General features: G+C 53.0%; 1 protein-coding gene across 2 annotated transcripts in view; it reads left to right on the forward strand.

Moving 5' to 3' along the window:
* The first annotated feature begins 513 nt into the window (after window positions 1-513).
* LOC125448043 (homeobox protein Nkx-3.1) overlaps window positions 514-12,711 on the forward strand; it is a 46,776-nt gene continuing 34,578 nt past the window's right edge. Inside the window, exon 1 of one of the 2 annotated variants that reach the window (XM_048522982.2) lies at window positions 514-790. In XM_048522982.2, coding sequence (XP_048378939.1) covers window positions 601-790 — 190 coding nt within the window. In that variant the 5' untranslated portion in view covers window positions 514-600. The remainder of the gene's footprint in view (window positions 791-12,711) is intronic. The other variant, XM_048522983.2, reaches the window with a different exon arrangement.

The raw sequence follows: 12,711 nt of genomic DNA on the forward strand, positions 1-12,711 counted from the left end.
CTGGCCTCCTCCAGCTCCTCATCCCTGCAGTATCTTCAAGCGTCGCCGCCGCCTCCCCCCCCCCCCCCCCCCACACCCCACACCAACCTTGTTGCGACAGTTCGCCTCTCCCAGCTGCATTGCCCCGGGGTGGGGAGAGCTGGCCGTAGATTCGCTCTCTGCCATTCCAGAACGACATGTTGGCCAGCTTTTTCTCTCTCTCATGCAAACACACACACACACACACACACACACACACACAGGCTGCAAAAGAGCAGCGCTCGGTGCTCAGAGAACTGGGACCTTAGCTGGGGCACAGTGTGGACGGCAGCGCGGATATATGCCAGTCCCTAGAGCCTGTGGCACCAGCTTCCTGACTGCCTGCGTTGTCAGCTACAACAGCACAGTGTTCCCCCCCCACCCCACCTCCTGTGCAGGGCAGGGCTTGGGACGGCGACCTGATGCCTGCCTCCCAGCCACCTTCTATAAGAAGCTCCATCTCCCTCCGTCCTTCCCACCCTCCCATTTGTCCTCGATTTCCAAAACTCAAAACTGGTGGAGGTCGTGGATTTGTCAGAGGCACGCACTCACAGACAGACACACACACGCAAAAGACAGAGCATGGCTTCATTGAGACGTGCTTTCACGTCGTTTCTCATCCAGGACATCTTGTCGCTTCAGGAAACTTCACCAGGCAGCTTTCCCAGGGGATTCCGTGGGAGCAGGGAGGAGGCAGGACAGCCCAACGCGGAGCCCCGCTCCCACAGCGGCCTGGAGCTGGCATTCACAGGTCAGGCTCTGGGGAGCTCAGGTAGGTTGGGGTGGGGGTGGGGGGGGGGGGGTGGGGGGTGCGGCTAGGGACCCCCCTCAGGCTCAGACCTCAGGTCACACCGCTCCATCGCCGCTGGACCGAGTCAGTGCAAGGCGAATTCAGGATATCTATCCAAATTCAGTTCACATTGGACCCCAGCTCTAAGTCAATCACGTCCCTACCGTGGGGAGACTGAACCTAGCCTCTGTGTCTGTGTGTCAGGGGTTTCTTCTGTTTCTTTCACACCTCCAAAATTTGTCCCGGGCCCTCTGTTAAAATGCTGTGGTTTTGAGTCAATGGGCTGGGTCAGGCACGGACTGGGGCCTGAGGGACGGGCGGGAGGGTGGGGAAGAGGATGCAATCTCAGAGTAACGGATCACTCACTCGACAAAAAGCAGGAACCTTTTTTTGCTTTCTCTCTGTCGTGAAGTGAAACTGACCACATGAGCGCTGCATGGGATGTATTGTTCAGTATGATCATGTCTGAGAGAAACAGGTTTTTAATCAGCAAGGCTGATAAGGATGTTGCCAGGGTTGGAGGGTTTGAGCTACAGGGAGGGGCTGGATAGTCTGGGGCTATTTTCCCTGGAGGATTGGAGGCTGAGGGGGTGACCTTATAGACGTTTATAAAATCATGAGGGTCACGGTTAGGGTGAATATCTAAGGCCTTCTTCCCTTGGAGGGGTAGTCCAAAACTCGACTGCACAGATTTTCTGGTGAAGAGGGGAAGGATTTAACAGGGATGTGAGCGGCAATTTTTCCACACAGAGGGTGGTGCGTGTATGGAATGAGCTGCCAGAGGAAGTGGTCGAGGCTGGTACAGTTACAGCATTTAAAAGGCATTTGGGCACGAATGGGAAGGGTTCAGAGGGAGATGTGCCAAATGCAGGGAAATGGGAAATACTTTAGCTTGGGAAACGTGGTCAATGTGGATAAGATGTTTGTTTCCGAGCTGTGTGACTCCAGGACTCTCAGACCAGGTCAGACGGAACATGGGAGAACAGAGGTAGCTTTGAGGGAAAGATCTTAGATTCTGAGAGCCTCACCCGAACCATAATCCCAACCCAAACCGTTACCCCCACCCTGTGGCTGAGGATGGTGTGTTTGCTCTCAGACGAGGGAGTCACTGCCTGAAAACAAGGGCTGAGCCATTCAGAACAGCCAGGAGATACAGAGTGTTTTGTTCTCATCTCCAGGAGGCTGCTTAGCTCTCTCTGGGAAAAGGCTCCACAGGTGGAGGCTCTGCCGATGATGGAGACAGAGATGCCGAGGTTCTGGTGGTACAAGGGGCAGCCGGGAAGATCTGACTGACTGGTCGAGCAGGCTGCTGGGGGGAACAGGTGATTGTGACCACGACCCCAAGCACAGGGTAGGCCCAGCCTGCTACTGATGTTTGCTGACTCCTCAGCCCAGAGCTATCATGGACTAGACTGGCAGAAGGTTCTCCTTCTGGGCCATTTATTCAATGGGTTGAGAAATCATTGGGAATATTGCCATAGAAATGCTGAGATTTGCAGCGTGTTCTGCGATAGGGTGAAGTTCCAGATCCGGAGCATTGTGGGGTCCCTCAAACTGGGGCCATCATTGTCCCCCTCTCAGAGTACACCCAGCCTCTCTCGCTGTTAGACGAGTGCATTCCTGCGGGTCTCCAAGAATCAGCACCAAGCCTGCAGTGCTGCAAGCCCACACCACACAGTTCTGACTGACTGCAACCCAACAGTGGAACACGAACCTGGAATTTGGATGGCAGCACATGGACCTTGTGATGGGACTGGACCCAGAATGTTCACAATGTATGTGACTGACCAATGAGAGAATCATCAAGGGACAGGAGTGACACAAGGAGGGGGGACTGGAGCTGCGAGGGATAATATAGAACTGATATAGATGGGGAAGTGAAGGAGTGAGATGCTGGCATGTGCCAGTGGGCGAGCGTGAGGAGCAGACATATGCCAGTGGGTGAGTGTGAGGAGCTGGCATGTGCCAGTGGGTGAACGTGAGGAGCTAGCACGTGCCAGTGGGCGAGCGAGAGTTGGAGATGGCATGTGGCAATGGGAGAGCGACTGGAGATGGCCTCTGTCAATGGGAGAGTGAGTGGTGGAGATGGCGTGTGACAATGGGAGAGCGAGCGGAGATAGTGTGTGTCAATGGTAGAGCAAATGGAGATGGTGTGTGTCAATGGGAGAGTGAGTGGTGGAGATGGCGTGTGACAATGGGAGAGCGAGCGGAGATAGTGTGTGTCAATGGTAGAGCAAGTGGAGATGGTGTGTGTCAATGGGAGAGCGTGTGGAGATGGCGTGTGTCAATGGCAGAGCGTGTGGAGATGGTGTGTGTCAACTGGAGAGCGACAGGTGGAGGTGGCATGTGTCAATGGGAGAGTGTGTGGAGATGGCGTGTATGAATGGGAGAGCGAGTGGAGATGGTATGTGTCAATGGGAGAGCGTGTGGAGATGGCGTGTATGAATTGGAGAGCGAGTGGAGATGGTGTGTGTCATTGGGAGAGTGAGTGGAGATGGAGTGTGTCAATGGGAGAGCATGTGGAGATGGACTGTGTCAATGGGAGAGCAAGTGATGGAGATGGTGTGTGTCAATGGGACAGCGTGGAGATGGTGAGTGTCAATGGGAGAACGTGTGGAGATGGACTGTGTCAATGGGAGAGCAAGTGATGGAGATGGTGTGTGTCAATGGGACAGCGTGGAGATGGTGAGTGTCAATGGGAGAGCGAGTGGAGACGGAATGTGTCAATGGGAGAGCGAGTGGAGATGGTGTGTGTCAATGGGAGAGTGAGTGGAGATGGCATGTGTCAATGGGAGAGCGAGTGGAGATGGTGTGTGTCAATGGGAGTGCGTGTGGAGATTGCGTGTGTCAATGGGAGAGCGAGTGGAGATGGTTTGTGTCAATGGGAGAGCGTGTGGAGATGGTTTGTGTCAATGGGAGAGCGAGTGGAGATGGTGAGTGTCAATGGGAGAGTGTGTGTAGATGGAGTGTATCAAAGGGAGAGCGAGTGGTGGAGATGGTGTGTGTCAATGGGAGAGTAAGTGGAGATGAAGTGTGTCAATGGAGAGTGTGTGAAGATGGTGTGTGTCAATGGGAGAGCAAGTGGTGGAAATGGCGTGTGTCAATGGGAGAGCGAGTGGAGATGGTGTGTGTCAATGGGAGAGCGTGTGGAGATGGAGTGTGTCAATTGGAGAGCGTGTGGAGATGGAGTGTGTCAATTGGACAGCGTGTGGAGATGATGTGTGTCAATGGGAGAGCAAATGGAGATGGTGTGCGTCAATGGGAGAGCGTGTGGAGATGGAGTGTGTCAAATGAAGAGCATGTGGAGATGATGTGTGTCAATGGGAGAGCGTGTGGAGATGATGTGTGTCAATGGGAGAGCGTGTGGAGATGGTGTGTGTCAATGGGAGAGCGTGTGGAGATGGACTGTGTCAATGGAAGAGCGTGGGGAGATGGCGTGTATCAATGGGAGAGCGAGTGGAGATGGTGGGTGTAAATGGGAGAGCGAGTAATGGAGATGGTGTGTGTCAATGGGAGCGCGGGTGGAGATGGTATGTGGCAATGGGAGAGCGTGTGGAGATGGTGTGTGTCAATGTGAGAGCGAGGGGTGGAGACGGAGTGTGTGAATGGTACAGCGTGCGGTGATGGAGTGCGTCAATGAGAGAGTGAGTAAAGATGGTGTGTGTCAATGGGAGAGTGAGTGGAGACGGCATGTGTCAATGGGAGAGCATTGGAGATGGTGTGTGTCAATGGGAGAGCGTGTGGAGATGGAGTGTGTCAAATGAAGAGCATGTGGAGATGATGTGTGTCAATGGGAGAGCGTGTGGAGATGATGTGTGTCAATGGGAGAGCGAGTGGAGATGGTGTGTGTAAATGGGAGAGTGAGTGGACATGGAGTGTGTCAATGGGAGAGCATGGGGAGATGGTGTGTGTCAATGGGAGAGCGTGGGGAGATGGCGTGTACCAATGGGAGAGCGAGTGGAGATGGTGTGTGTCAATGGGAGATCGTGTGGAGATGGTGTGTGTCAATGGGAAAGCGAGTGGTGGAGATGGTATGTGTCAATGGGAGAGCGTGTGGAGATGGTGTGTGTCAACGGGAGAGAGAGTGGAGATGGCATGTGTCAATGGGAGAGCGAGGGGTGGAGACGGAGTGTGTCAATGGTAGAGCGTGCGGTGATGGAGTGCGTCAATGAGAGAGTGAGTGAAGATGGCGTGTGTCAATGGGAGAGTGAGTGGAGATGGAGTGTGTCAATGGGAGAGCATGTGGAGATGGAGTGTTTTAATGGAAGAGAGTGTGGAGATGGTGTGTGTCAATGGTAGACCAAGTGGAGAAGCTGTGTGTCAATGGGAGAGCGTGTGGTGGAGACGGAGTGTGTCAATGGTAGAGCGTGTGGTGATGGAGTGCGTCAATGAGAGAGTGAGTAAAGATGGTGTGTGTCAATGGGAGAGTGAGTGGAGATGGAGTGTGTCAATGGGAGAGCATGTGGAGATGGAGTGTTTTCATGGAAGAGAGTGTGGAGATGGTGTGTGTCAATGGTGGACCAAGTGGAGAAGCTGTGTGTCAATGGGAGAGCGTGTGGTGGAGATGGCGTGTGTCAATGGGAGAGCGAGTGGAGATGGAGGGTTTCAATGGAGAGTGTGTGAAGATGGTGTGTGTCAATGGGAGAGCGAGTGGAGACGGCATGTGTCAATGGGAGAGCGAGTGTAGTTGGAGTGTGTCAATGTGAGAGCATTGGAGATGGTGTGTGTCAATGGGAGAGCGTGTGGAGATGATGTGTGTCAATGGGAGAGCGAGTGGAGATGGTGTGTGTAAATGGGAGAGTGAGTGGGCATGGAGTGTGTCAATGGGAGAGCATGTGGAGATGGACTGTGTCAATGGAAAAGAGTGGGGAGATGGTGTGTGTCAATGGGAGAGCATGTGGAGATGGCGTGTACCAATGGGAGAGAAGGTGGAGATGGTGTGTGTCAATGGGAGAGCGTGTGGAGATGGTGTGTGTCAACGGGAGAGAGAGTGGAGATGGCATGTGTCAATGAGAGAGCGAGGGGTGGAGACGGAGTGTGTCAATGGTAGAGCGTGCGGTGATGGAGTGCGTCAATGAGAGAGTGAGTGAAGATGGTGTGTGTCAATGGGAGAGTGAGTGGAGATGGATTGTGTCAATGGTAGAGCGTGTGGAGATACCGCGTGTCAATGGGAGAGCATGTGGAGTAGGAGTGTGTCAATTTGAGAGCGAGTGGAGATGGAGTGTGTCAAAGGGAGAGCATGTGGAGATGGAGTGTGTCAATGGGAGAGCGTTTGACGTGCTGTGTGTCAATGGGAGAGCGAGTAGTGGCGAAGGTGTGTGTCAATGGGAGAGCGAGTGGTGGATATTCTCTGTGTCAATGGGAGAGGGTGTGTAATGGAGTGTGTCAATGGGAGAGCGTGTGGAGATGGAGTGTGTCAATGGGAGAGTGAGTGGAGATGGAGTGTGTCAATGTGAGAGCGTGTGGAGATGGTGTGTGTCAATGGAAGAGCGTCTGGAGATGGTGTGTGCCAATGGTGGAGGGAGTGGAGATGGAGTGTGTCAATGGAAGAGCGAGGGGAGATGGTGTGTGTCAATGGGAGAGCGGGTGCAGATAGAGTGTCAAATGAAGAGCATTTGAAGATGGTGTGTGTCAAAGGGTGAGCTTGTGGAGATGGAGTGTTTCAAATGAAGAGCATGTGTAGATGGAGTGTGTGAATGGGAGAGCGTGTGTAGATGGAGTGTTTCAAATGAAGAGTATGTGGAGATGGAGTGTGTCAATGGGAGAGCGACTGGTGGAGATGGCGTGTGTCAATGGGAGAGCATGTGGAGATGGCGTGTGTCAATGGGAGAGAGAGTGGAAATAGAGTGTGGCAATGGGAGATTGTGTGGACATGGACTGTGTCAATGGGAGAGCGAGTCGTTGAGATGGTGTGTGTCAATGGGAGAGCGTCTGGAGATGGTGTGTGCCAATGGGAGAGGGAGTTGAGATGGAGTGTGTCAATGGGCGAGCCAGTGGAGTGGAGTGTGTCAATGGGAGATCGTGTGGAGATGGAGTGTGTCAATGGGAGAGCGTGTGGAGTGGAGTGTGTCAATGGGCGAGCGAGTGGAGTGGAGTGTGTCAATGGGAGAGCGAGTGGAGTGGAGTGTGTCAATGGGAGAGCGAGTGGAGTGGAGTGTGTCAATGGGAGAGCGTGTGGAGATAGCGTGTGTCAATGGGAGAGCGAGTGGAGATGGTGTGTGTCAATGGGAGAGCGTGTGGAGATGGTGTGTGTCAATGGGAGAGCAAGGGGCGATGGTGTGTGTCATTGGGAGAGCAGGTGCAGACAGAGTGTGTCAAATGAAGAGCATGTGGAGATGGAGTGTGTCAATGGGAGAGCGTGAGTAGATGGAGTGTTTCAAATGAGGAGCATGTGGAGATGGAGTGTGTCAATGGGAGAGCGTGTGGAGATGGTGTGTGTCAATGGGAGAGAGTGTAGAGATGGTGTCTGTCAATGGGAGAGCAAGTGGTAGAGATGGTGTGTGTCAATGTGAGAGCATGTGGAGATGGAGTGTGTGAATGGGAGAGCGTGTGTAGATGGAGTGTTTCAAATGAAGAGTATGTGGAGATGGAGTGTGTCAATGGGAGAGCGACTGGTGGAGATGGTGTGTGTCAACATGAGAGCATGTGTAGATGGTGTGTGTCAATGGGAGAGCGTGTGGAGATGGAGTGTGTCAATGGGAGAGCGCGTGGAGATGGTGTGTGTCAATGGGAGAGCGTGTGGAGATGGTGTGTATCAATGGGAGAGCGCGTGGAGATGGAGTGTGTCAATGGGAGAGCGCGTGGAGATGGTGTGTGTCAATGGGAGAGCGCGTGGAGATGGTGTGTGTCAATGGGAGAGCGTGTGGAGATGGTGTGTGTCAATGTGAGAGCGTGTGGAGATGGTGTGTGTCAATGGGAGGGTGTGTGGAGATGGAGTATATCAATGGAAGAGTGTGTGGAGATGGAGTGTGTCAATGGGAGAGCATGTGGAGATGGTGTGCGTCAATGGGAGAGCGTTTGGAGATGGTGTGTGTCAATGGGAGTCGGAGTGGTGGAGATGGTGTGTGTCAATGGGAGACCGTCTGGAGATGGTGTGTGCCAATGGGAGAGGGAGTTGAGATGGAGTGTGTCAATGGGCGAGCAAGTGGAGTATAGTGTGCAATGGGAGAGCGTGTGGAGATGGTGTGTGTCAATGGGAGAGCGACTGGTGGAGATGGTGTGTGTCAATGTGAGAGCATGTGGAGATGGCGTGTGTCAATGGGAGATCGTGTGGAGATGGCGTGTGTCAATGGGAGATCGTGTGGAGATGGAGTGTGTCAATGGGAGCGCGTGTGGAGATTGAGTGTGTCAATGGGAGAGCGTTTGGAGATGTGTGTGTCAATGGGAGAGCGAGTGGAGATGGAGTGTGTGAATGGGAGAGCGTGTTGAGATGGTGTGTGTCAATTTGAGAGCGTTTGGAGTTGGTGTGTGTCAATGGAAGAGAGAGTGGAAATAGAGTGTGTCAATGGGAGAGCGTGTGTAGATGGAGTGTTTCAAATGAAGAGCATGTGGAGATGGAGTGAGTCAATGGGAGAGCGTGTCGAGATGGTGTGTGTCAAGGGGAGTGCGTCTGGAGATGGAGTGTGTCAATAGGACAGCGTGTGGAGATTGTGTGTATCAATGGGAGAGCGCGTGGAGATGGTGTGTGTCAAGGGGAGTGCGTCTGGAGATGGAGTGTGTCAATTGGCGAGTGAGTGGTGGAGATGGAGTGTGTCAATGGGAGAGCGTGTGGAGATGGTGTGTGTCAATGGGAGAGCGTGTGGAGATGGTGTGTGTCAATGGGAGAGTGTTTGGAGATGGAGTGTGTCAATGGGAGAGCGAGTGGTGGAGATGGTGTGTGTCAATGGGAGAGTGTTTGGAGATAGAGTGTATCAATGGGAGAGCGAGCGAGATGCACTGTATCAATGGGAGAGCGAGTGCTGGAGATGGTGTGTGTCAATGTGAAAGCATGTGGAGAAGGAGTGTGTCAATGGGAGTGCGTCTGGAGATGGACTGTGTCAAAGGAAGAGCGTGTGGAGTTGGGCTGTGTCAATTGCATAGCTTGTGGAGACAGCATGTGTCAATGTGAGAGCGTGTGGTAATGGTGTGTGTCAATGGGAGAGCGAGTGGAGTTGATGCGTGTCAATGGGAGAGCAAATGGAGATGGAGTGTGTCACTAGGTGAGCGTGTGGAGATGGCCTGTGTCAATGGGAGAGCGTGTGGAGTTGGTGTGCGTCAATGTGAGAGCATGTGGAGATGGAGTGTGTCAATGGGAGAGAGTGTGCAGATGACGTGTGTCAATGGGAGAGCGTGTGGAGTTGGTATGTGTCAATGGGAGAGAGAGTGGAGATGGAGTGTGTCAATTGGAGAGTGAGTGGTGGAGATGGAGTGTGTCAATGGGAGAGCGTGTGGAGATGGTGTGTGTCAATGGGAGGGTGTGTGGAGATGGAGTATATCAATGGAAGAGCGTGTGGAGATGGAATGTGTCAATAGGAGAGCATATGGAGATCGAGTGTGTCAATGGGAGAGCGTGTGGAGATGGTGTGTGTCAATGGGAGTCCGAGTGGTGGAGATGGTGTGTGTCAATGGGAGACCGTCTGGAGATGGTGTGTGCCAATGGGAGGGGGAGTTGAGATGGAGTGTGTCAATGGGCGAGCGAGTGGAGTGGAGTGTGTCATTGGGAGAGCGTTTGGAGATGGTGTGTGTCAATGGGAGAGCGACTGGTGGAGATGGTGTGTGTCAATGTGAGAGCATGTGGAGATGGAGTGTGTCAATGGGAGATCGTGTGGAGATGGAGTGTGTCAATGGGAGCGCGTGTGGAGATTGAGTGTGTCAATGGGAGAGCGTGTGGAGATGGAGTGTGTCAATGGGAGAGCGTTTGGAGATGTGTGTGTCAATGGGAGAGCGAGTGGAGAAGCTGTGTGTCAATGTGAGAGCGTGTGGAGATGGAGTGTGTGAATGGGAGAGCGTGTGGAGATGGTGTGTGTCAAATGAAGAGCATGTGGAGATGGAGTGAGTTAATGGGAGAGCGTGTGGAGATGGTGTGTGTCAAGGGGAGTGCGTCTGGAGATGGAGTGTGTCAATAGGACAGCGTGTGGAGATGGTGTGTGTCAATGGGAGAGCGAGTGGAGATGGAGTGTGTCAATGGGAGAGCGAGTGGTGGAGATGGCGTGTGTCAATGGGACAGTGTTTGGAGATAGAGTGTGTCAATGGGAGAGTGAGTGGTGGAGATGGTGTGTGTCAATGGGAGAGTGTTTGGAGATAGAGTGTATCAATGGGAGAGCGAGCGAGATGCAGTGTATCAATGGGAGAGCGAGTGCTGGAGATGGTGTGTGTCAATGTGAGAGCATGTGGAGAAGGAGTGTGTCAATGGGAGTGCGTCTGGAGATGGACTGTGTCAAAGGAAGAGCGTGTGGAGTTGGTCTGTGTCAATTGCATAGCTTGTGGAGACAGCGTGTGTCAATGTGAGAGCGTGTGGAAATGGTGTGTGTCAATGGGAGAGCGAGTGGAGTTGGTGTGTGTCAATGTGAGAGCATGTGGAGTTGATGCGTTTCAATGGGAGAGCAAGTGGAGATGGAGTGTGTCACTAGGTGAGCGTGTGGAGATGGAGTGTGTCAATGGGAGAGCGTGTGGAGATGGCCTGTGTCAATGGGAGAGCGTGTGGAGTTGGTATGGGTCAATGGGAGAGAGAGTGGAGATGGAGTGTGTCAATTGGAGAGTGAGTGGTGGAGATGGAGTGTGTCAATGGGAGAGCGTGTGGAGATGGAGTGTGTCAATGGGAGAGCGTTTGGAGATGGTGTGTGTCAATGGGAGCCCAAGTGGTAGAGATGGTGTGTGTCAATGGGAGAGCGTGTGGAGATGGTGTGTGTCAATGGGAGAGCGTGTGGAGATAGTGTGTGTCAATGGGAGAGCGAGTGGTGGATATTCTCTGTGTCAATGGGAGAGGGTGTGTAATGGAGTGTGTCAATGGGAGAGCGTGTGGAGATGGAGTGTGTCAATGGGAGAGTGAGTGGAGATGGAGTGTGTCAATGTGAGAGCGTGTGGAGATGGTGTGTGTCAATGGAAGAGCGTCTGGAGATGGTGTGTGCCAATGGTGGAGGGAGTGGAGATGGAGTGTGTCAATGGAAGAGCGAGGGGAGATGGTGTGTGTCAATGGGAGAGCGGGTGCAGATAGAGTGTCAAATGAAGAGCATTTGAAGATGGTGTGTGTCAAAGGGTGAGCTTGTGGAGATGGAGTGTTTCAAATGAAGAGCATGTGTAGATGGAGTGTGTGAATGGGAGAGCGTGTGTAGATGGAGTGTTTCAAATGAAGAGTATGTGGAGATGGAGTGTGTCAATGGGAGAGCGACTGGTGGAGATGGCGTGTGTCAATGGGAGAGCATGTGGAGATGGCGTGTGTCAATGGGAGAGAGAGTGGAAATAGAGTGTGGCAATGGGAGATTGTGTGGACATGGACTGTGTCAATGGGAGAGCGAGTCGTTGAGATGGAGTGTGTCAATGGGAGAGCGACTGGTGGAGATGGCGTGTGTCAATGGGCGAGCCAGTGGAGTGGAGTGTGTCAATGGGAGATCGTGTGGAGATGGAGTGTGTCAATGGGAGAGCGTGTGGAGTGGAGTGTGTCAATGGGCGAGCGAGTGGAGTGGAGTGTGTCAATGGGAGAGCGAGTGGAGTGGAGTGTGTCAATGGGCGAGCGAGTGGAGTGGAGTGTGTCAATGGGAGAGCGAGTGGAGTGGAGTGTGTCAATGGGAGAGCGTGTGGAGATAGTGTGTGTCAATGGGAGAGCGAGTGGAGATGGTGTGTGTCAATGGGAGAGCGTGTGGAGATGGTGTGTGTCAATGGAAGAGCAAGGGGCGATGGTGTGTGTCATTGGGTGAGCAGGTGCAGATAGAGTGTGTCAAATGAAGAGCATGTGGAGATGGAGTGTGTCAATGGGAGAGCGTGAGTAGATGGAGTGTTTCAAATGAGGAGCATGTGGAGATGGAGTGTGTCAATGGGAGAGCGTGTGGAGATGGTGTGTGTCAATGGGAGAGAGTGTAGAGATGGTGTCTGTCAATGGGAGAGCAAGTGGTAGAGATGGTGTGTGTCAATGTGAGAGCATGTGGAGATGGAGTGTGTGAATGGGAGAGCGTGTGTAGATGGAGTGTTTCAAATGAAGAGTATGTGGAGATGGAGTGTGTCAATGGGAGAGCGTGTGGAGATGGAGTGTGTCAATGGGAGAGCGCGTGGAGATGGTGTGTGTCAATGGGAGAGCGTGTGGAGATGGAGTGTGTCAATGGGAGAGTGCGTGGAGATGGTGTGTGTCAATGGGAGAGCGTGTGGAGATGGTGTGTATCAATGGGAGAGCGCGTGGAGATGGAGTGTGTCAATGGGAGAGCGCGTGGAGATGGTGTGTGTCATTGGGAGAGCGCGTGGAGATGGTGTGTGTCAATGGGAGAGCGTGTGGAGATGGTGTGTGTCAATGTGAGAGCGTGTGGAGATGGTGTGTGTCAATGGGAGGGTGTGTGGAGATGGAGTATATCAATGGAAGAGTGTGTGGAGATGGAGTGTGTCAATGGGAGTGCATGTGGAGATGGTGTGCGTCAATGGGAGAGCGTTTGGAGATGGTGTGTGTCAATGGGAGACCGTCTGGAGATGGTGTGTGCCAATGGGAGAGGGAGTTGAGATGGAGTGTGTCAATGGGCGAGCAAGTGGAGTATAGTGTGCAATGGGAGAGCGTGTGGAGATGGTGTGTGTCAATGGGAGAGCGACTGGTGGAGATGGTGTGTGTCAATGTGAGAGCATGTGGAGATGGCGTGTGTCAATGGGAGATCGTGTGGAGATGGCGTGTGTCAATGGGAGATCGTGTGGAGATGGAGTGTGTCAATGGGAGCGCGTGTGGAGATTGA

Source organism: Stegostoma tigrinum, chromosome 40 (assembly GCF_030684315.1).
Source record: "Stegostoma tigrinum isolate sSteTig4 chromosome 40, sSteTig4.hap1, whole genome shotgun sequence".
In the NCBI taxonomy this organism is placed as follows: domain Eukaryota; kingdom Metazoa; phylum Chordata; class Chondrichthyes; order Orectolobiformes; family Stegostomatidae; genus Stegostoma; species Stegostoma tigrinum.